The following is a 23,013-nucleotide window of genomic DNA, read 5'->3' as shown; positions in this document are numbered from 1 at the left end:
GGTCTTCATTACAAGAACAAGGATTTAGAAAGGCAAAGTATTTTCCTTAACATTATACAGGAGAATCCGAAGTTAATTCCATAACTCTTAACTAGGTATTTGCTGCATATTTTACTTTTTGTCTTTAGCAAATTCAAGCATCATTACTATTATTGAAAACCACATTGTTTAAGGACTAGCCTTCTGTGGTGACATGACCTTTTTTTCCCCCCCTGTAGATTTGGCCAATTGGGAGAGAAATCAACTGCAAGTGCTTAAAGACATTGTCTGTCTCCGAGGATAGAAGTATCTGCCTGCAGCCAAGGCTTCATTTTGATGGCAAATACATTGTCTGTAGCTCAGCACTTGGTCTCTACCAGTGGGACTTTGCCAGTTATGATGTTCTCAGGTAATGTTTCCTTGTGCCATATGCTTTACCTTTGAAAGTCTACTGCATTTCAGACTAAATGTTTGAATGTACTAGTCAGAAGCTTGCTTTTAGAAAATATTTACCAGTTATAAACATATTGAATAAGTTATACATATTGAATCGTTCATATATGTTCTAGAGAAATCCAGCAAATTCAGGAAGGGTTAAATGCTACTACGTAAAGATCTGGTTTTTCTAATCCTTCCCTTACTCTGAATCACAAACACTTCCCCTTGCAGGATTTAATATATGAGAGGTTTGGATGAGATCTCTCATACCTCCTTCCATTCTGATATTTTAAGTTTTACTTTAAATCAGTAGGAATTCTGCATTGTTACACAAGCCTGGTAAATCTCAACAGTGTCTACATGTTAAACAGCCTTTTTTTGACTAGTAGAAATAGAATTACTTAGAAAAAGTGTAATTTGCAGGGTTTCCCTCCAAAGAAGTAAATAAGAGATCCATGGACAAACAACTTTTTTATACCACAGACCCCCCCCCCCTGCCAGAAGAGTGGCAGTATCTCAGCATATTTGAAGTTCATAGCAGCTGGTGTCACAAATGTCATGTGATACATTGAGAGAATTTACTCTAGGGATAGACTTTGGTTTAGGTGCAAAGTCTTACAGCATTGGTAACTCTCTTTGCCAAAGACCAGTGATGGTCTGTATGACCTGGAGCCTTCTGATATTTTTGGCCCACAACCTGGTTGTTGTTGTTGTTTGATAGGTTTCCCTCCCCCCATTTTGGAACAACCAGTTAGGACAAACCTTACTCTACCAAAAAAATTCTTTATCTGAAAACATTTCATTTAATTTCCTCCCCCCAAAAAAATCCTCATAATTTTTCTGTCTTTTTTATTTAAGATAGATCTCTTCTATGAGATCTTTCTTTTCTGTCCCTATTTTTTTGTTCAATTTGAAGTAATTTTAACACAGGTTTTTGAATTTAGATAAAACTTCATCAAAATAAAATATGCTTAGTAGCACTATTTTAGTAAAAACCAAGAAGGAAACAATCTCAAATTATCTTTCCATACAATAATTTATAAAAAAAACACATTTGTTTCTAAAGTAATTTTTTTCCTGACATGAGGCATTTTGGTACAGTAAGAAATTTTTGAAAGATTTATTTTGGGAGAAAATAACATTTTCATATCTGTAACTTAGAGCAGTAAATCTTTTGATCATGGCAGTTTCATCAGCTCTGGTTACCGTGCAGCTCCATTGAGAAAGAAATGTAGGGAAGTCAGTTAAGACAAAAAATTGGGCCCTACTGTCTATTAAAATAAACCTTTTGGCCACATCTCAAGACATCCAGGGTTCGTCATAGGATGCTAGGAGTTGACTAGTTGGGGTTCCATTAGTGGGATCCTCTTGGGTATCTTTAGTCTGCAGAGATTGCTGTGTTGGAGGTGGATTCTACTTCCCACCTCCCCATCCCCTCTTCTCCGGAGATAGTTCTTTCTCCAGTGTTTCCATTTATGGCAGAGGCAGCATGTCTTTTGATAACATGGCCCCTTAGTGTAGTTTTCCAATGTCCTGATTCTCCACATAACATTTTTTCTTTGGGTTACTATAATCAGCCTACTGTAGTTTTCTCAGTTTATTCTTCCAGGAATCTTTCCTTTAGAGTGAGAACTTTAATCTATAGCCTATATTTAACCTTAATTGGACTTACCTCTTTATCTGCAACTAATCTTTATTTTGTTCTATTAACTCCTGGTAATTGACAATCTCACAGGTTACGATGGGTAACTGGTACTGACTGGCTAGTAAAAGATACTCTCAGAAGTGTTTCTCTACTGGGTCTGGACTGGTAATAATTTTTTTCTGGGTCACTGTTAAGCATCCTAGAAATAGGTTAAGATGTTCATTCTTTCCCTGCGTGATATCCCTTAATCTTCTGTAGTAGCTGTTTTATTGCTTCAGTTAAGCAATTAATCATATACCTTTTACATTATACATTGGCATTCCTAATTTGGTAGTTACAGTTTGGCTCCTCCTTAGGAATGGTAGCATTTCCCATTGATTTAGTTGTATCACTGAAATGGACGTCATCAGCATCAGTCCGAGCTGCCATCCAAACATTTGCTTCTCTTTAGGAATGCCCTAGACTGAAGGTAGAACTTATAAGTCCTTTTAAATTAGATGAAAAGTAATGGCTACAACCACCTAACTACTTGGTAGTTTAAAGTTGTAGATAGTTTAGATTCATGGAGAAATTTCCCAGAATCCTAAGAAAATGCTAGTTTTTCTCTACAATGAGACATAATGGCCATCCGAAAAATCTGTACATAGAGAATTTCATTCATTTTCCCTCCCTTTTGCAAAATAAATGTAGTTAGAGACTAGTATGAAAATAAAAACTCCCATTTATAACAAAACTTATACAAAATTTTGTTACCTAACTTATATTGAGGTCATATTGGCTGCAATAGTAACTTTAGTAGTTAATCTAGTATTTCTAATTCTTTAAAATTCTTCTTAATGGAGAATCACAAGAAATTCTAACTGGTTCCCATCTTCATTTTCTTTTCTTGTTTTTTATTTTCAAATCTCTAATTGTTACTTTCTTCTACTACCTTCCCATCTTCATTTTCTTTTTGCCTTGTGAGATTCAACTCCTGGTTCTCAGGCTTGCCTATTTCTGTCACTGGAGAATGAAGGAGACGACCTTCAGCTTTCCAGTTCCTAGGGAAAAATCTCAGGTCCTTCAGATCTAATCTACACATGAAAAGAACTTCAGGCTGTTTCACAAAAAGGAGAGTCTCACTGGTGAAAGTTTTAGCAAGGATTTATTTTACTATAACAGGGTTAAAAGTAGGGAGAAATAGAAAGAGAAACATTTCCTGCTCCCTGTGCAGAAAATAGACTGTGATCTGTATGACTTTGTGTACATTTTTCATTTCCTCTGTGCCTCGATTTTTTTTTTAATTTACAAAGTGAGATTTAAATAAAATGCCTGTGGTAAAGACCTAGTACTGGAATTAGCAAATCTCTGTTCTAACTGTGAAACCCTACATTTGAGGCTGAATGTGGTGGTTTATACCTATAATCCCAGGTACAAGGGATCTGACATTTGAGAAGATAGTCAGTTGAGGCTAGCTTAGGCAAAAAAATCAATGAGATCCTACCCATCTCAGACAATAAACCAGATTTAGCTTGCACTTGCACGAATGGTCCTCGCTCCTTGGGAGCCCATAGGTAGAAGGATCAACATCCAAGCCAGAGTGGTCAAAACCACATAAACCTACCTAAAAATATCAGGAGGGGCTGAAAATGTAGCACAAATGGCAGAGTACTTGGTAGGCCCTAAGTACTGCTTCCCCTCTCCCCTCCCAAAAGCTAGAAACCTGTTTATGTTTTACCTCTTGTACTTCATACTTGTGGTAAATTCCCCTGTTAACAATTCACAGTGTTAATGTTCCACAGCATGATTCAGGAAATGCTGACCTTGAGGAGTGGGGAACATTGAACATTCTTTTCATTGTTTTTATGCATGACAATCTATTTGAGGTCAGCTTGCGTGAAGTGCGATTATACTACCCAGAAGGACCTGGCTGGGCCATGTCTCTCTGGTCACAAAGTTACAACCTCATTTATTTCTTCCTGTTCCTCAGACCAACATTTCTGATATTTTCAGAGCTGTGAGAATTCTTTCTAGAAGTGGTTATTGATTATGCTTTGAGTAAAAACTGGTTGAAACTCACTCCAAAATACTCTAAACTCTCCACTTGTAAATGGGGAAATAGTAATTCTGATAGTAATTTTGCATAGATTTCCAATGTCCTACACCAACATTCATCCATCCTTGGCTGACTTATCTAATACTTAATGAGCCACAAAGCTAGGAGGCATCAAAAATTCTTTTGCTGGAACTTTTTTCCAAAGGGAAACATTCCCTTAGTCACCTTAGGAAAGCTGTATCTTTTCCAAATGAATTTAGCTTTTATTTTGAATAAAAACTTCGAGGTAAGGTGGTATGGTGATATCAATGCTTAGTACTTGATAAAGGTTCTATTTGATCTTGTGTTTTCCTGTCTCTTATATGTCCCCCTACTCAGAATGGCATCTGAAGAGTCCTAGAATGTTCTCTTGTTTTTTTAGTGTTTGAATATACTATCTTAAAAAAAAAAAAGAAGAACCTTCAGGACTATTACTGATAGGAAGGGTTAGGTTTAGAGGTTTCATTGATAAAGAGGCTATTTCATCTCAGCCTTTCCCCTCTCCAAACACAAATAAACTAACCTCTTTTGAAGCCCTACAAATCCTGTGGCCTGAGTTGCTAGGACCTCACAGGACCATTTAAGCTTTGAAGCTAACTGAAAAGAAGCAAAGCACAAATGACAGCATGTTACTCAAATCAGTCCAAGACATGATGCAGTCTCTAGAGCTAGGTTATCTCAGTGCAATAGGCAAGGTTACTTAGGTTCAGGAACCAGACTGCCAGCAGGGAAGCCTGTTTACAGTTCTAAAGTGTTCAAAACAAACAGGCCTGAAAGCCTGTCAAGACCTGTGTTCTTGTGCAACATATTAATGTTTCAGTCTTTGGCATCATTATCTTTACTATTCTTAAGTACTGTCCCCAGACTCACCCAGTTTCCAGCTTTATGATGATGATGTAAGGCTTACCAGATTTTCTAGCTGTTTTTTGTTTCCTTTAAATCTCTTTGTAGGCATTTACCTGTATTTATCTGTGTTTTTTTTCACTACTTCTTTTCCTTGAATATCTATGTATGTGTTGGGCATTTTGTTGTGTACTGGGAAGCCTAAGAGATACCGGACTCATGGAAATAAGAATAGTAAGGGAAATATGATATTCACTAGCTAATTACAGAGGCTAGGTAAATTATAATCATAGTGTGCCTAGCTCACATGAGTTTTCAGAGCTGTCCAAATCATTTCTAGAAATGACTGTTGACTGTTACTCAGTTCTCAGCACCACAGAAAGATACATACATATAAAAGCTAATTACATACAAATTGTTTATTGATTGGACTAAAAGGAACATAAAATGGTGTTTGCTTTCAGGAAGAGATCTTGGAGCTGCTCTCAAGTATAGTATATATACTTTATGTATCAGAGGTAGGCATGTAGTAATAGATGTGAGAGATTGGTCTGTTTGAGACATTCATCAGTGTTCTTGGAGATGGAAGGACAGTTGGAAGCAATCAGATTAAGAATTGAAGCAGGATGACAACAGAATCAGATTTTAGTAGGTAATTGATTAAAAGGTGCTAAGAATAGATGAGGAGAAACCAATAGGAAGCTGTTGAAAGTAGTGCTGGCAAAGATGGTGTTTTGGACCTGAGATGTGCTAGTAGAGATAGTAATGAATACATTTGAAAAGAGTTTAGAAGTAAGGTAGAGCCTGGTGATTAAATATGTGATTTGAGTAAGGAGAATAGTTAGACTGTTGCCATGTTTCCTAGCTTAAGCGTTGGATGAATTAGCAAGTGAGGAAACAGAGAAGTCTGTTTGGCTAATAAATTCAGTTTGGGACAGATTTTATGTGAAGAACTTTGTCTTATTCACTACTTAATCCTGGTTCTAGCAGTGTTCAGCACACTTTAGGTTGTCAGTGAATACTTGCTGAGTGAATGAGCAAGTCATCTTAGGTGGGAAATGAGAGATGAGTTGCTGGTTATGTAACTACTGGAGCAAACTAATCAGAACCCCTGTTTTGCCTTGTATGTTAATCACAATTTACAGCTTCTCTTGGGATCAAGCCCCATCTTGTAGAACTATTTATGAAGGCTTGTATCATACAAAGTATTCAGCGATTTGAATAAGTGCTGTTGAAATTTTCTAAATGGCTACCTCTTTGAGCAGAGTTCCTTCCATTTTTAATCTAGCAAAGTGAGTTTATGCTTTAGTCTCCTTTTCTAGCAGAGGACTAATGTTTCTTAACTCTTTGCTTAGTTTTATTAGAAGAAATGTTGCTCTTATTGGCAGTATCACAGAATTTTTTTTATCAGATGATCAATTGTAAGAGAAACTTATGCCTATGATAGAAGATTTGTAAACTTTAGGAATTTAAGTAATATATTAATCTTGATTTTTCAGTTCTATTTCTTCAGGAAAGAAAAAGTAAAACACTCTTCCTAGCTTAGCTAAGGAAAGGTAGATTGATTTGCTTACTCCTTGATATACCCATTATATTCACTTTGGTGTTTGTGCTGAGTCTTGTCTTATATTCTCTGATAGTGTGTGTTGTGCCTTCCCTATTCCTTTTTTTTTTTTTCAACTTTGTTGTTGTTTTAGAGGTGATACACAATGGGGTTACTTTTACATACATCCGGAAATAAGTACATTTTCTTTCACATAGTGTCTGTCATCTGTTCCCTCATTCTCTCCCATTCTCTCTCTCCCATCTCTACCTACTAGTTCCATAGTTCACTTTCATCAGTGTCCAGGGCAGCCAGTGTGCCTCACCACTGTACTTTTTCACCCTTTTGCCTCTGATGTGCCCTGTCTCCACATTCCCATAGATGTGGGATATGAAGATACTGTATATAAGGTAAAGAATACAGAATCAACAAAAAAAGACCAAATTAAGAAAAAAATCCTTTGTTTCCATATCTTTGGAGTTCATTTCAATATGTGTATTATTTTAGATACATATGAGGAGGCGCTGGGGTATTATACCTTTGTGATTCTCTCCTAGGACTATCCTCTTTGGTCTTACTCTATGTAAGTATCTAGAGTTCTGTGTAATTTGCCATATCCCAGTGTCTTTTAGATCTGATTTCTGCATATCAGGGAAAACAAGCGCTGTTTGTCTCTCTGATCTAGGCTTACCTCACTTAACATGATTTGTTCTACTCTATCCATTTCCCTGCAAATATTATTTTTTCTTTCTAATGTGTGCCTTCCCTATTCAATGGAGCAAACACTGAGATCCAGTGTGTCAGATATTCAGAACATATACATCATTGGTATCCTCCATTTTTTTCAGGAATTGTATATCTTCATTGGAGATACACCTCTACTAAGAGCCAAATGCAGAAAGAAAAAAAAAAGCATAGGTCTGGAGTCAGACAGATCTGGGCTCAAATGAAGATCAGTGTCATATTAGCTGTGTTGACCATGGCAGGACATTTTTCTCTCAGCTTCAGTTTATTTACTAGTATAGAGGAGATAGTACCTTTACCTCCATTTTAAGGGTTGAGGTGTAATGTTAATTATGATGAACTTCTGACCCATGGTAGATTAAAAATAAATAAATATTTCCCTCCTTTTCTTGTATCAAACTGAAACCTACTTCTTTGCCATTCTTCTCCTTTGAACCTAGTTCCATCTTCTTTTTTTTGGGTCCAGTTGTGGGGCCTGAACTCTGGGCCTCGGTGCTGTCCCTCAGCTCTTCAGCTCAAGGCTAGTGCTCTACCACTTGAGCCACAGTGCCACTTTCGGCTTTTTTTCTTTTTGCTTATGTGGTGCTGGGGAATCGAACCCAGGGCCTCATGCATGCAAGGCAAGCGCTCTACCACTGAGCCACCTTCCCAGCTCCCCTAGTTCCATCTTCGAAAGCCTGTAATGTCTGGCCTCTCTTATATATCTTCCTCTTTACGAGTAATAACGTGTAATTTCTGTGTCTCATTTTTTCTCTTCTGTTAGTGAATGTTCTGCAGCTGTTTTCACTTGCCCTTGTTACCATTCTCCCCTTCCCCAACTGTGATTGGCTTGTTGGACATACTCTAATCTGTCCTTGGTAACACATAGACTAAACTCCCCTCCCCCAGAAGCCCAGTCTTATTACCATAGACAAGTACTTGTGCCCATGTCTTGAAGATTTTCCAGTGCCTCCAAAGAAGACATTGACTTGTCAATTTGCTTTACTAAAGGTGTAGACAACAGAAACCTTCCGCCCCACTTCTGTGCTGTTGTTTAGTTAATGTCTCTCTGTTTTGTGCCTTTGTTATTAAAATATGAAATTTGCCACCCTGCAAACCCTCAGGTTTCTCTAATGGCTTCTTACAAATTATTAATAAACGTTTCTAAATTATTTTGGAAACAATATTATGTGCCTCTTTTTAGAAAGAATCCTGTTTGTTTGCTGCCTGGAAAGTAGAGTAACAACTTTCATCCCTTGATTTTAGATTTATTTTGGGCTTCAGCATATTCCACTTACAGAATTTGAAGAATAAAGACTTCTTACCTAGAGATGGATTGACTCTTGCCTTTTGGTTCTAGCTGATAATTGGCAGATTGTGTGAATCCTGACCTGCCTGGGCTTTGGTTTTCACATCTTAAAAACTGTTGAGTTACCTAACCTGTAAGACCCTTTCTAGTCTGAATGAATATATTAAGTCTTTATAAACATTAATCAGACATCACCTCTCCCCTAGATGCAGCCAGACTGAAAGATTTTTTTTTTTCCCTTAGAAGTGGATTTTTTTTGTTGTTGTTTTTGTGGGCTTGAACTCTGGGCCTCTTCAGCTCAAGGCAAGTGCTCTACCACTTGAGCACACAGAGCCACTTCTGGTTTTCCGGTGGTTAATTGGAGATAAGAGTCTCATGGAGGGGGGGTATGGGAATGGATGGGAAGGAGAAACAAAGAGGAGGCAACAATGCTTGATAAGAAATGTACTCATCTTGCCCATGTAATTGTAACCCTTTTGCATGATATTTTCACAATTAAAAAAAATAATTTATTATGTTAAAAAAAAAAAAGAGTCTCATGGACATTCTTGCCCAGGCTGGCTTTGAACCATGTTCTTCAGATCTCAGCCTCCTGAGTAGCTAGGATTACAGGAGTGAGCCACTGGCACCCAGCAGTCTGTGAAACTTTTTTTTTTTTCCTGCTGGTCCTGTCCCTGGGTGCTGTCCCTGGGCTGCTCTTTTGTTCAAGGCTAGCACTCTACCACTTGAGCCACAGCATCACTTCTGGCTTTTTCTGTTTATGTGGCGATGAGGAATCGAACCCAGGGCCTCATGCATGTGAAGCACTCTACCACTGAGCCACCTTCCCAGCCCCTGTGGATTTGTTTTTGTCCTTACAACTTCCTTTTTCTCAAAACTTTCATTTGCTCTCAGTTTGCTTGGATTTTTATACTGGTTTTAATTATATCTAGAAAAGATCCCAGTGCATGAAACAGAAACAAAAGTTGCCTCATGCCTTACGATTCCTAACTCTCATCCTTGTAGGGTCATCAAGACTCCTGAGGTAGCAAACCTGGCCTTGCTTGGCTTTGGAGACGTCTTTGCCCTGCTGTTTGACAACCGCTACCTGTACATCATGGACTTGCGGACTGAGAGCCTGATTAGCCGCTGGCCTCTGCCAGAGTACAGGAAGTCAAAGAGAGGCTCCAGCTTCCTGGCAGGCGAAGCGTCCTGGCTGAATGGACTGGATGGGCACAATGACACAGGCTTGGTCTTTGCCACCAGCATGCCTGACCACAGTATTCACCTGGTGTTGTGGAAGGAGCATGGCTGATGCCACAAGCTGCCACCACTGACTGACTGGGTACCGGGACAGTGGGTTTTCAGTGCAACCTCTGTGGCGGCCGACTGCATGAACCAAAGTTCTCACCCAATGGTATCATCACGCAGTGCACAATCACTTATCTATGTTTGCCAGTGGCCAGGGCTTGGGGCGGGGGTGGGCTTGTTTTATTGACATACAACACAGCATGCTAATGGGGTACACCATTGACTTCATTTGTACTTAGTTATGTTGCTCAGTATAAGGATGATTTGGGGCTCATCTTTCTTGAATGGAATACTGGTTTTAAGAAAGTTAAATGATTCATTAAGTTGCTAATTGGTTGCCTATAAAATCACATTGAGTCTGCTATTAAAGCTTTTTACCATAGCCTTTTTCTTTTCATTTAAAGTTGAAGTGGAGGTGCTATGATGTTGTTAGAGCAGCTTCTCTCATAGGGTTTAGCTTTTCTAAGAGCCAGCGTTACAAAGACCACTGAATCCTGTGACATTCATAACCACCAAATGCCAGTCCTAGAGAAAATCTGTCTTCCAGCGCAAATCAAGTTCCATCAGCTGCTTGCAGATCATCCTAGACTAGTTCTTAGTAGAGTCAAGTTTGGCATGGCGAAGTTATGAAGGGACTCTCTCTCTACTTTTTGTTCTATGTGGGGAAGGCTGGGCCCCAAGCAAAAGTGACTGTACAGAGGTGACAGGGAATAGTAGAGTAGTAGAAAATGCAGTGAGCTGGAAGATGGGTGACTTGTTGTTACTCTGGAAGTCTACAACCTCAGGCCTATCATTTCTCTGGTTCCCCTGTCTCCTTACTGTACAGCCTGATGTTCAGCTAAGATTGCTTCTCCTGCATCCATAAAGAGCACAGACGTTGTTATTTCAGTTTAGTTTGAACCCTGAGGCACTGTTTCTTCAGTTTGGAGTAGTATTGGTTTTTTTTTTTTCCTTCTACTGATTTTGGATTTGCCTTGTTACTGTTTTTCTAAGAGCTTGCGATGTATCAGGTTATTTATTTTAGATACCCTTTTTTCTTTTTTAAATTGAGGCAGATGGAAATAATACCTAACTCTTGCTATACGATTCTGCTTAGAAATTGTAAGCAACTGGTGGAGGAGAGGCAGAGAGAAGTCTGTGTTGTGTGCTGACTGGGAAGGAACAGTATCTGAATCAGAATTATCTTCCACTTATGCTCCTAACTTGATCCATGTCTTTGGGAAGATTGACTTTTCCTCCTTAGAATATAATTTTCCATATCTTTAAAATGAAGGAATCATCCTAGACTATACAAATTCAAGTGCCTGAGTGAGTCACAGATGATAGGTGAACAAAATGTGCTGGGTGGGATTGTGTAGAACCATGGAACATGCACGTAATGAAGCTGGACAGAGCCTCACATCTAGTGTTCTACCATTGCACAGATGGCTTAATGTTTATAGATAGGATTTTTTTTTTTTCTGGAGGAGTTAGAAATTTAAAGTACCCTGGTTTAAAAAATGTTGACAACTGATTAAAGATAATCTGCTGGTGCTGGTGTTGGCTCATACCTGTAATCCTAGCTACTAGGAAGGCCGAGATCTGAGAATCCTGGTTTGAAGCTAACCCAGACAGACATATCCTTGAGATTCTTATGGTCAGTTAATCAGCAGAAAGCTGGAAGTGGTTATGTGGCTCAAAATGTAGAGAGCCAGCCTTGATAAAAAGAGCTAAGGAAGAACCCCCTAGCCCTGAGCTCATGCCTCAGTGCCAGCACAAAATAAGTAAATAAGATGAGCTAAACAAAATGTGTCTATACGTTGCCAGTTTGTGTGCTCACCCCTCATTCTAAAGACAGACATTTCAGTGGTTCAGCAGGTGAAATGTTCCAACATAGTATCATAAACATTGGGGAGAAAGTAGAGGAAGCAGCAATAAAAACTTTCCTTTGTGGTATGGGAGTGATGGATGCATATTTGCAGGCCCAATAGGAAAGTAGTTTGGAGACTTGGAAGGAACCTCAAAGTGAAAGCCTCTGCCTGAGAGGAAAGTTACTCCTTGCTGCCTCACATAGAAAGCCTATCATTTGACAGATGGGACAAAGTCTTGTTGGCAAAGCTGAGACTGCAGTCCCAGATCTCCCAGAATCTGAATTAGCATATATTGTAGCAATAGACCTTGGGGTGCTGTAAAGTTAATAAAGAATCACTGAATAGTTTCAAGGACAGGTTTGGTTAATAGCCATGTTGAAACTCCACAGGGATTAGAGAGAAGAATGTTTATCTTTCTCCATCCCTTAAATCTGAGTTGAGTGCATCTCACATTGAATTTTGTTCATGAGCTCTGTCTTGTTTTTTTTTTTTTTTTGCCCCCCTATAGAAATGGAACCATAGTTGCAGATGGAATCTTTTAGGGGCCTCTGGAGACTGGGCAAGAATGAGGATAAATGACTTTTTCATTTTCACTCAGCATGAATGAATAATTGGAACTACAGATCTCTATATCATGTCACCTTCAGATATGTCCAATAGCTTCAGAGGTCAAGTTGTTATAAACATTTGTGGGACAATTTTTATTAAAAAATGACTTAAAACCAGGCACCACTGATGGCTCACATCTATAACCTCAGCTACTCAAGATGCTGAGAACTGAGGATTGCAGTTCGAAGCCAGCTCAAACAACAAAGTCCAGGAGATTTCTTATCTCCGATAACTGCCAAAACCAAAAGTGGAGCTGTGGCTCAAATGGTAGTGATATCCTTGAGCTTTTTAAAAAGCTCAGGGACAGTGCCCAAGCCAAGCCCAGAGTTCAAGCAAGTCCCAGGACCAGCACAAAACAAACAAACAAACTTGAAACAGGCATGTCTCAGTATTTAGTGTATTTGTGTGCAGAGGTTAGCACTAGGGTGGTATGGCTGGAGTTGTATAGCAACACTGAGGCAAATCACAGTTAGATTCCTAACCATGATGTGTCCCCACTGATGCCTTCATTTCACTTGAGCATTTACATAATTGGTTTATAGATACCAGATGTGCTCATAGAGCTGCCAGTTTTTATATAAATTGGGAAGCTAACTCATCTTACAAAATAAAGCAAAGTGATGAACTCAGGAGCAGGCAGGGCAAGCTAAAGCTGTGTCCTTTGGCTCCTTTCATTAAGTTAGGGGCTGTCGTGTGTCATGTGTACACACTCGGTTTCCTCAGCTCACACACAAGGAAACTGACTTTGCTGCTTTGGTGAATATTGTTTCTGGATAATTCTCTAAAGTTATGAGCAGATAGACTCCACCTGTAGTTCTGAAGATTGAATTTCTTGGGTGACATCACATCTCTGTGGCAAGAGAAAGGGCTTTTTTTCCTCTCCATGAAGGGTGCAGGAACAACTTCAGGTTCAAGGGCAGGACAGGACTGCAGGAGAGCAGAGTGAGTGGGAGCCTTTCAATAAACTTTGTTCACATTCCTCCAGCTCCATTATTTGGAGTAGTGAGCATTGTCAATTCTGGCTCTAACCCGACCCTTTAGATCTATCAGAGAAATAGAAAGAAAGACCTACTGGTGGAAGGACTTGGCTTTGAAAACATTCCACAGGAAGATTTTTGTATTTGGATAACTTCTCAAATTGTATCTCAATAATGGGGATTAAAGTAAACTATGAAATTTTAAGGTTTCATTTTATTTTTTGGTTTAAATACTGGTCCAAGCCAGGTACTAGTGCTCACGTCTGTAATCCTAGCTAATTAGTAGTCTGAATCTGAGCAGAGAAGTCCATGAGACTCTTACTGAGACTTGTGTTGCCAATAATCACAAAATGCCAGAAGCAGAAGTATAATTCAAGTGGTAGAGCACCAGCCTTGAGTGAAAAAGCCAAGTAAGAACATGAGAAGCTTTGAGTTCAAGCCCCAGTACCAGCACTATTAAAAATAAATGTACTCACTACCTTGTAAAATTTGAAGGTCATATAATCATTCTAATATTTACTAACAGGAGAATGATTACTATTGTATATTAGTAAGGGGGAAAAGAAAATACCACTGGAAACTGTGATTCTAGATATTGAGAGGTTTTAATGTCTGTGTTAGGCATTCTAGAGTTAACAGAAGCAGCTAGGAATGATGGAGCACAACTTTTTTTCATTTTGTTTGCTGCTGGTCATAGGGCTTAAACACAGGGCGCTCTCCCTGAGCTCTTAGCTCAAGACTAGCACTCTGCCACTTGAGCCACAGCTCCACTTCTGGCTTTTTGGTATCAAATTGGAGTCTCACGGACTTGTTCCCCAGGCTGGTATTGAACCTTCTTCTCAGATCTCAGCCCCTTCCCTTCCCTTCCCTTCCCTTCCCTTCCCTTCCCTTCCCTTCCCTTCCCTTCCCTTCCCTTCCCTTCCCTTCCCTCCCCTCTCCTTCCCTTCCCTCCCCTCCCCTTCCCTCCCCTCCCCTCCCCTCCCCTCCCCTCCCCTCCCCTCCCCTCCCCTCCTTTTCCCTACCCTTCTCTACTTTTCCCTACCCTTCTCTATCCTACCCTACTTTAGCTTTCCTTCCCTTCCCTACCCTACTTTAGCTTCCCTTCCCTACCCTACCCTACCCTACCCTACTCTACCCTACCCTACTCTACCCTACCCTACTCTACCCTACCCTACCTTACTTTATCTTACCACCTTCCCTTCCCTTCCCTTCCCGTTCCTTCTATAGTCCCTGCAGCTTGAACTAAGGGCTGAGGTGCTGTCCCTGAGCTGCTTTTGCTCAAGGCTAGCAACTCTATCTCTTAAGCTACAGCTCTACTTTTGTAGTTTATTAATGATGAAAGTCTCATGGACTTTCCTACTTGGACTGGCTTTGAACTGCTATCTTCAGGTCTTAGCCTCCTGAGTAGCTAGGATTATAGGTGTGAGCCCTGGCACTTGGTTGTATTGTCTTTTGTACCATTCTCTTCAGCCTCATCAGGCTGAGACGTCACACACAGTGCAAGGTTTCCCTGTCCATTCACTTCTGTGTGTTTCATTTCTTCCCTAGGGGAATTCAATTGCTTCACTTATTTCAGTCCTGACCAGTATAAACCCGATTAATTATTGTAGCTTTCAGAATCCAGTTGCTTCTACTCTTTAAGTATGCCCAAATAGAAACGATATTGCATATTGAAGCCTGACAAATCATTGATCCCAATGACAAAAGCTCATAATTTTTTTATGTCCATATACTCATGTAGTAAATGACAAATTTCACAAATTTCAACTTAGTACTCTTGTTGAGAACGCTCAGGTTGAAAGGCTGGTTTCTTACCCATTCAACAGCTAAAGTAATACAGTAAAACGCATCAAGTTACATTTTAGCAATTTGGTGTAGGTTGTGATCTAGAAGGAATGAGGTGAAGTTTATATTTGAACTGTGTGGGATAGGGGAAAGAAAGGATTACTTAAGCACCTTGTAGAGTGTTTGTTTTTGAACTCTATGAGATGAGAAAAGTTATTTTCATGCATCACCAAATCATCCTTTTACCTATGAGTGACTGTACTAGTTGTAAATCATTTGTGTCTAACCATGAAAGCCAGTTCCCTCAGGCCATATTTGGTTAGCCAAGTGCAAGTTATTGTTTGTACTTGAAGGTAATAAAGCTGCATTTCCTTAAAAATACATTCTGTACTTAAGGCTTATTATTATTATTATTTTTTGTGCTGCTCCTGGGCTTGAACTGAGGGTCTGGGCACTGTCTCTGAGCTGCCCCTTGCACTCTTAACACATGAGTTCCACTTCTGGCATTTTGGTGGTTAATTGGAGATAAAAAGTTCACAGATTATCCTACCCAGGCTGGCTTGGAACCTTGATCTCAACCCCCTGTGTAGCTAAGATTACAGGCATGAGCCACCAATGCCCAGCATTAAGACTTTCTTGCTTTCTTTCCAACCTGTTCAAGGACATTTAAAAAGATGAGTTTGCAAAAGATATGAGTTTGCAGAAGAACGGCAAAAGAAAAAAGGTGTGTTTAGAGTGTATTTTTAGACATAGAACTGCCCTTTCCTGTGTTCTGAAATGGCTCTGTTTTTTTCCCCTCTCTTCATGTTCTAGAATGTAAGCTCAACAATAGAACAGTTTTTGAAGGCGATCCAACAAACTTAAAAATAAGATAAATGGAAGGGATTCTAGCAACCTTCACAAATAGCTACAAATGGAGGAGAAAGTGCCAATTTGAAGGTTCTAGGCCTGGGGAGCTTTCTCGTTTGCCCTCCTGTCTCCAGCACATTCCCAAGTGGGAATTGTTTTTCATTTGAATTTGTAGGGCTTCTTGTCACTTGCTTAACATGCTTTTGTGTCTTTGCGCTTCCAACAGCACCAGTACCCTAAAGATAGTCATTTGTCTTTTACAGGCAAAGAAGCTGAGGCCTAGGGAGGTGATCCATGCTTAGAGGAATAGTAAGCGGTGAGATTCAAGTCCTGATTTTCAGCGTCTAGAGACCTGGGTTTTTTCTTCCCTTTCTGTTCTCTCCCTGGGTCAGGTTGCTTCAAACCTGGACTGCTGCCTTCCCTTCTTTACTGGTGTGCATTTTTCATACCACCTATGTCTTCTGCTCTGCTTATAGGAGTCTCCCCTCCCTCCCAACCCCTTCCTATCCCAGCCAGTCCCAGCTCATCTTTTTCCAGAAAACATCTTGCTGTCTTTCTGTTCCTTGTGTTATAGGCCTTGTTCTCGCCTCTTTGTGGGAAGAAACATGAGTTACTCTCCTCTAGACCTAGGACTAGGCTTTAGGAGTCCATGGCCTCCCAGTATCCTTAAAGCCTCTGTTGACTGCCATCCCTCACTCAGCCTGACCAAGCATTCTTGTCAATTCATTTGGCAATAAATTATAGAGCTTACTGGGTGCTGGTGGCTCACACCTGAAATCCTACCTGCTTAGGAGGCTGAGATCTGAGGGTTGTGGTTTAAAGCCAACCCAGGCAGGAAAGTCTGAGACTCCAATTAACCACCTAAAAACCAGAAATGAAACTGTGGCTTATAGTGGTAGAACACTAGCCTTGAGTAAAAAAGCTCAGGGACAGCGCCCAGGCCCAACAACTACTACTACTACTACAAAAAAAAAAAAAAAAAAAAAATCCACATAATTCCATTCACAGCTGACAAGTTACTAGCTTTTACTCTTGGTCCATAAATAAAACTTAGTAAATATCATGTCTCTCCAGCAACGTTATAAGCTTGAGAGTAGGAACTCCATGATCCTAAGTTCTTGAAAGTTCGTGCTGTTCCTGAGCTCTTTTTTTTTTTTTTTTTTGTCCATCATGGGGCTTGAACTCTGGGCCTGAGCACTGTCCCTCAGCTCTTTAGCTCAAGGCTAGCACTTTACCAGTTGAGCTACAGTGCCACTTCTGGTTTTTCTGGTGGTTTATTGGAGATGAGTTTCCTGCCCAGGCTAGCTTTGAACTGTGATACTCAGATCCCAACCTCCTGAGTAGCTAGGATTACAGGTGTCCAGCTTGTTCCTGAGCTCTTTTATTCAAGGTTAGCACCCTACCACTTGAGCCACAGCTCCACTACCAGTTTTTGAGTAGTTAATTGGAGATTAATTAATTAATTAATTAATTGGGACTTCTGCCTGGACTGGCTTTGAACTGTGATCCTCAGAACTCAGTTCAGCCTCCTAAGTAGCTAGGATTACCGGCACGAGTCACCAATAAAAGTTTTATAAATTCTGTGGATTGTTTTAAGGCTGTGAAAATTAAACAACAACAAAACCAACAAAAAAAACTGAGGAAAATTTCAGAGCATTGAAAATTAGGAATAAAATGTCATAAACAAAATGAAAAAACAATTTTACACAGCTCTTTCAGACTTTTCTGATATGCTACAGTCTATAAACCTAAAATGTACTCAGTACACTTGGGCAGAATATTAGATGATCACACTGTGATTAGACACTGGGAGTTCTTGCCAGTGCGATGTTCTTGTCCCTTGCATTTTAACCACATGTTCTGTTCTCTTTGTGGTCAGGATAATCTAATCAAAAACTCACAGGAAAATTTCCCAGTGCTCCTTCATCATTACAGTTTTTTATTCTAATCTTTATGTGCATATTATAGATAGATATAAATGCAAATGACTGTTTTGAAGTATGATGTTAAAAATGTGTTTCAATTTTTTACAATTATCATAATACTCTGCAGTATTCCTTTCTTACTGTCATTTGCCAAACCATTTCTGTTTTGGGGGGTAGTTTTCAACTTTGCTTTTTATATAATGTGGCAGAGAACTGTTTTGTGTGTTTTTCCTTAGAACAAGTTCCTAACAGAATTACTGACCAGGGGAGTTTTTTGTTGTTGTATTTTGTTTTTTTTAATGTTACAGATGTAGGAAAGTTCATAAGATAGTTTTATTTAACAGTTAAAAGTGGATACCTGTACTCAAGAGAGAACATTTTTTGTCAGACATAGAGGTGTGCACCTGCAATCCCACCACTCAGAAGGTTGAGGTAGGAAGATCTTGAATTTAAGGCCAGCTTTGAATTCTCTATGCAGCAAGAGCTTGTCTTTTGTTGTTGTTGTTGGTGGTGGTGGTGGTGGTTGTGGGGCCTGAATCGGGGCCTGGGCGCTGTTCCTCAGCTCTTCAGCTCAAGGCTAACACTCTACCACTTAAGCCACAGTGCCACTTCTGGCTTTTTCTACTTATGTGGTGCTGAGGAATCGAATCCAGGGCCTCATGCCTGCGAGGTAAGCGCTCTACCACTGAGCCACCTTCCCAGCCCAAGAGAGCTTGTCTTTAAAAAAACTAAAATCAAAATCTTTTTCCTTGAACTGCAGAGATAACCTCTGTGTCTCTTTGATACATCCTATATGCCCTTTTGCTTTTTATTTAGCATGTGGCTTTTGGGGGTGGGGGGGTCAATTTATAGGATCATAATGGCCAATCAGTGTAGAGTTTTTCTCACATCTGTTTTGAGTGGTTGTTTTAACCATGTGTGCCAGTTGTGAAGAGGTGTAAAGAAAGTGCTTCATGGTGGTTTTAGTTGACATTTACATGTGAGGCAGATATGTCACTGGTTTGTATTTCTTGTGAATCCTATCTGCATCTTTTACTTATTTTTTATGACATTTTTAAATACTTGTGGAAATGCTGAATTACATTTTCACATAATTGTGAGATGAATTATGGTCATAAATGAACTTTCACTAATCTAGATGGCACTCATTTAGAAATAATTCAAACTAAGGCATGAGTTTTATTTCATTGAATAAAAGAATGTGTCAACTAAACCCTCACTTGCTACTTACATATCACCAATTTTGGTGATGTGTCCCAAAATTATATGATGTTTTTTTTAATAATTTTTTTTTCCTTTAATTTTATTTCTTTCATTTATTCACTTTTTTCCCCCTGTGTATGTGGTACTGAGGAATCGAACCCAGGGCTTCATGCATGCTAGGCAAGCACTCTACCTTCCCAGCCCTATATGATGTTTTTTAAAGAATGTGTTGTAAAGCTGGACACTGGTACCTCACTCCTATAATCCTAGCTACTCAAGAGGCTGAGATCTGAGGATTGTGGTTCAAAGCCAGCCTGGGCAGCAAAGTCTGTGAGACTCTTATCTCCAATTAACTGTCAGAAAGCTGGAAGTGGTGCTGTAGCTCAAAGTTGTAAAATGCTAGTTTTGAGCCAAAGAATTCAGGGACAGCTCTCAGGCCCTGCGTTCAAGCCTCATAACTGACACACACACAAAAAGAATGTTTAATAAGACTTGGTACTAAATAATAGAGCTAGACAACAATATTAGATAGATGATGCATTTTAAAACATTTTTTCTAGGGGCTGGGAAGGTGGCTCAGTGGTAGAGCGCTTGCCTTGCATGCTCGAGGCCCTGGGTTCGATTTCTCAGCACCACATAAGCAAAAAGAAAAAAGCCGGAAGTGGCGCTGTGGCTCAAGTGGTAGAGCGCTAGCCTTGAGCTGAAGAGCTGAGGGACAGCGCCCAGGCCCAGAGTTCAGGCCCCACGACCGGACCCAAAAAAAAAAAAAAAAAAAACATTTTTTCTAATAAAGATGTATCATAGATGATCAATAAAATTGGAAGTAAGACATGGGCAATCATAAATCAAAGGATTCCTCTGTCCTCAATTGACCATCATATATATTGAAGTTCAAAATGAGGAATTAATCCAGGAAGCAGCCAAAGTACAAATTCCCAGAACATAATAATCTTGGTGTTTTATTTTTACTCACAAATGCAGAGTTTGGAGGAGTTTTCATGTGTGCTTTTCTAACTCAGGCCTCTCTAAGTTCAGAGATTTTCCATCTGAAAGCTTACACAGGATAGCAAGCATTCCTGAGTTTGTTAGCTCAGCAGATTTGGCCATGTAAGGCAACTCTTGAACTAGTTGATCATTGAAGCTTTAAGGGCACTGGCTTGAACGCTTATTTGAGAAGAGATCAGAAAAACGAAGTAGAATTAACATTTGGAAATCTATATGTTAGAAGATATGGAGAGGAAGAAGTAATAGATGAAGCCCCTCCTCCCTGTATCTGGAGAACAAGAGCTACAGCTTAACTACTCTATATGCTTATATTGCCTGGGTCAGGTACAAAGTAAACTAGAGGAGGGGATGGGCTTTGAGTTAGTCTATGTTGGCCTTCTTTAATCCAACGTGCAGTTCCTTTCTAGAACATCATCAGTATCTGGAAACTTATTATAAATGCACATTATTGCCAGGCTTAATGAATTCAACTTTGGGATTGGAGCCCTTACAGGTGACTGACCAATGCCCTCTAAGGTTGAGAACTACTGTTGTTATGTAGCCTGTTCTGCCACCTGGTGGAACTTTGGTAAGTAGCATCTAGTAATGAATTGAGCTGGATTCTGGGGCAGTTGAATATATGAATTATACCAAGTTTTCTTGATTATAGTCCACTCTGAATACATTCTATTATTGAACAACCTTCCACTTTATGTCAAGTGCCATAGAGCTTGCCATGTCAGCCAGCAGACTGAATTCATTTTTTACTGTTTTACAAATACCTTCAATTTTGTGTGGGTATCGTATCAAACACTGGAATAGCACACATCTGTTAAATAATGCTACAGAAGAATAATCACACAAAGAAGTACAAAAACATAAATGGAAAAGGGCAGGATTAAAGATGGCATACAACATAATTCAGAAGTGGGGCTGTGGCTCAAGCAGTAGCACACTCATCTTGAGCTAAGAGCTGAGGGACAGCGCCCAAGCCCAGAGTTCAAGCCCCACACCACCACCACCACCACCAACAACAACAAAAAAATGATTTCACATCATAATTCAGAAATGCTTTAAATATGCAAACATAGGGGCTGGGAAGGTGGCTCAGTGGTAGAGTGCGTGCCTTGCATGCATGAGGCCCTGGGTTCAATTCTTCAGTACCACATATGCAGAAAAAGCCAGAAGTGGTGCTGTGGCTCAAGTGGTAGAACACTAGCCTTGAACTGAAGAGCTGAGGGAAAGCACCCAGGTCTAGAGTTCAGGCCCCATGACTGACACACACACACACACACACACACACACACACACACACACACACACACACACACACACACACACACACACACACACACACACACACACACACACACACACACACACACACACACACACACACACACACACACACACACAAAGCAAAAACATGAAATAAAATACACTGAAAGAGTAATAGAGGTTATTTCTTAAGGATGAGACAGGTATGTCTATGTACTTTTTTGTAACTTCCCCGCAAGAAGCATAGATTATATTTAATAATTTACATAGTTTTCTTAGTTGTATATTAACAGCTATAGCATCATCTAGCTTAAATCCCTTCTTTTAGAAAATATATGTATTAGGTCCCTAACCTGTGCATCTACAGGCTGAGGATTCAGACATGAAATCGTGATCCTTCTGCAGAAAGCTTCTGATTCCCTGGGCTGGGTCATGCTCAGAAACTAAGAGGTTTAGGAAGGGTTACAGAGCAGGGAGAAGCCCTGCTGGGGATGCCCACCAAGGTTTCACATAGGAACGCATCCTCCCTAGGGCTCCTAAGCTAATTGATTCACATATCTGTAGTCCCAGCTAATCTGGAGGTTGAGATGGCAGGATCACTAGAACCCAGGAGTTCAGGACCTGCCTGAGCAACGTAGTGAGAACCTGTTTCCAAACAAAACGAGGAACAAGTCATGTAGCAGTGCCAAGTCCTTATAAACCATAGCAGAAGATCGATTCCTAGGAAAGAGATAGCAGTAGAAGCATATCATTTAGAAATAGAATTAAATAAATGGGGCTGAGGGTCAGATACTTTTAGGTGGGTGGGAATAGAGAAGTGTTGGATTTAAAAAAAAATTGTGCCAGTTCTGGGGCTTGATCTCAGGGCTTGGGATCTGTCTCTGATTTTTTTTTCCTTTTCTTTTTTTTTGGGGGGGAAGGGGGGTCTGGTCATGGGGCCTGAACTCTGGGCCTGGGCATTGTCCCTCAGCTCTCAAGCTCAAGGCTAGCGCTCTACCACTTGAGCCACAGCGCCACTTCCGGCTTTTTTTCTTTTTGCTTATGTGGTGCTGAAGAATTGAACCCAGGGCCTCATGCATGCAAGGCAAACGCTCTACCACTGAGCCACCTTCCCAGCCCCTTTTTTTCCTTTTCTTAAGGCTGGCTCTCTACCATTTGAGCCACAACTCCACTTGAGCCACAGCTCCAGTTCTGGCTTTTTAATGATTAATTGTAGATAGGAATCTCATGGGCTTTCCTACCTGGGTTGGCTTTGAATTGCAATCCTCCTATCTCAGCATCCTGAGTAGCTAAGATTATAGGTATAAGCCACCGGTGCCCAGTTTGTTTGGTTTTTATTTTAAATGTCTTATTTCATTCTAAATGTACTTTTTCTGACTGCAGAAAAACTTTTCCATTTCAGCTCTACATAATTTTATTGTGACAATATTTAAATACAGTTTTCTTCAGGTATAGGAAGGTAGATTTTGGTTTAACATGGGAGAGACTACTTAGAGCGATCCCACAAAGTAGCAAGAAAAAGGAGCCCTGGTGTGCCAAAAGCATTCAGCATTGGTTCTTGAATGTGGCCCAGCAGAATTCATATTGAATACCTAGTACGTGCCAGGTACTCTCTGTAGAAGTTGTTGAAACATCATGACCCTTTGGAGAGCTTAGGCTTAGAGTGTTAAGAATACCTGTAGCCACATAGCCAATTTGTAACCAAGCAA

General features: G+C 40.0%; 1 protein-coding gene across 2 annotated transcripts in view; it reads left to right on the top strand.

Annotated features, from left to right (window-relative positions):
• Fbxw2 (F-box and WD repeat domain containing 2) overlaps nucleotides 1-15,444 on the top strand; it is a 39,503-nt gene extending 24,059 nt beyond the window's left edge. For both annotated transcript variants that reach the window (XM_070012651.1, XM_070012643.1), the window contains 2 exons: nucleotides 219-388; nucleotides 9,560-15,444. In XM_070012651.1, coding sequence (XP_069868752.1) covers nucleotides 219-388; nucleotides 9,560-9,848 — 459 coding nt within the window. In that variant the 3' untranslated portion in view covers nucleotides 9,849-15,444. The remainder of the gene's footprint in view (nucleotides 1-218; nucleotides 389-9,559) is intronic.
• The last annotated feature ends 7,569 nt before the right edge of the window (nucleotides 15,445-23,013 follow it).

The sequence above is a fragment of the Dipodomys merriami genome, unplaced genomic scaffold, assembly GCF_024711535.1.
Source record: "Dipodomys merriami isolate MVZ:Mamm:240054 unplaced genomic scaffold, mDipMer1.0.p SCAF_11, whole genome shotgun sequence".
In the NCBI taxonomy this organism is placed as follows: Eukaryota; Metazoa; Chordata; class Mammalia; order Rodentia; family Heteromyidae; genus Dipodomys; species Dipodomys merriami.
Note: the sequence above shows the minus strand (reverse complement) of the source record. Positions and strands in the feature narration are given on the sequence as shown.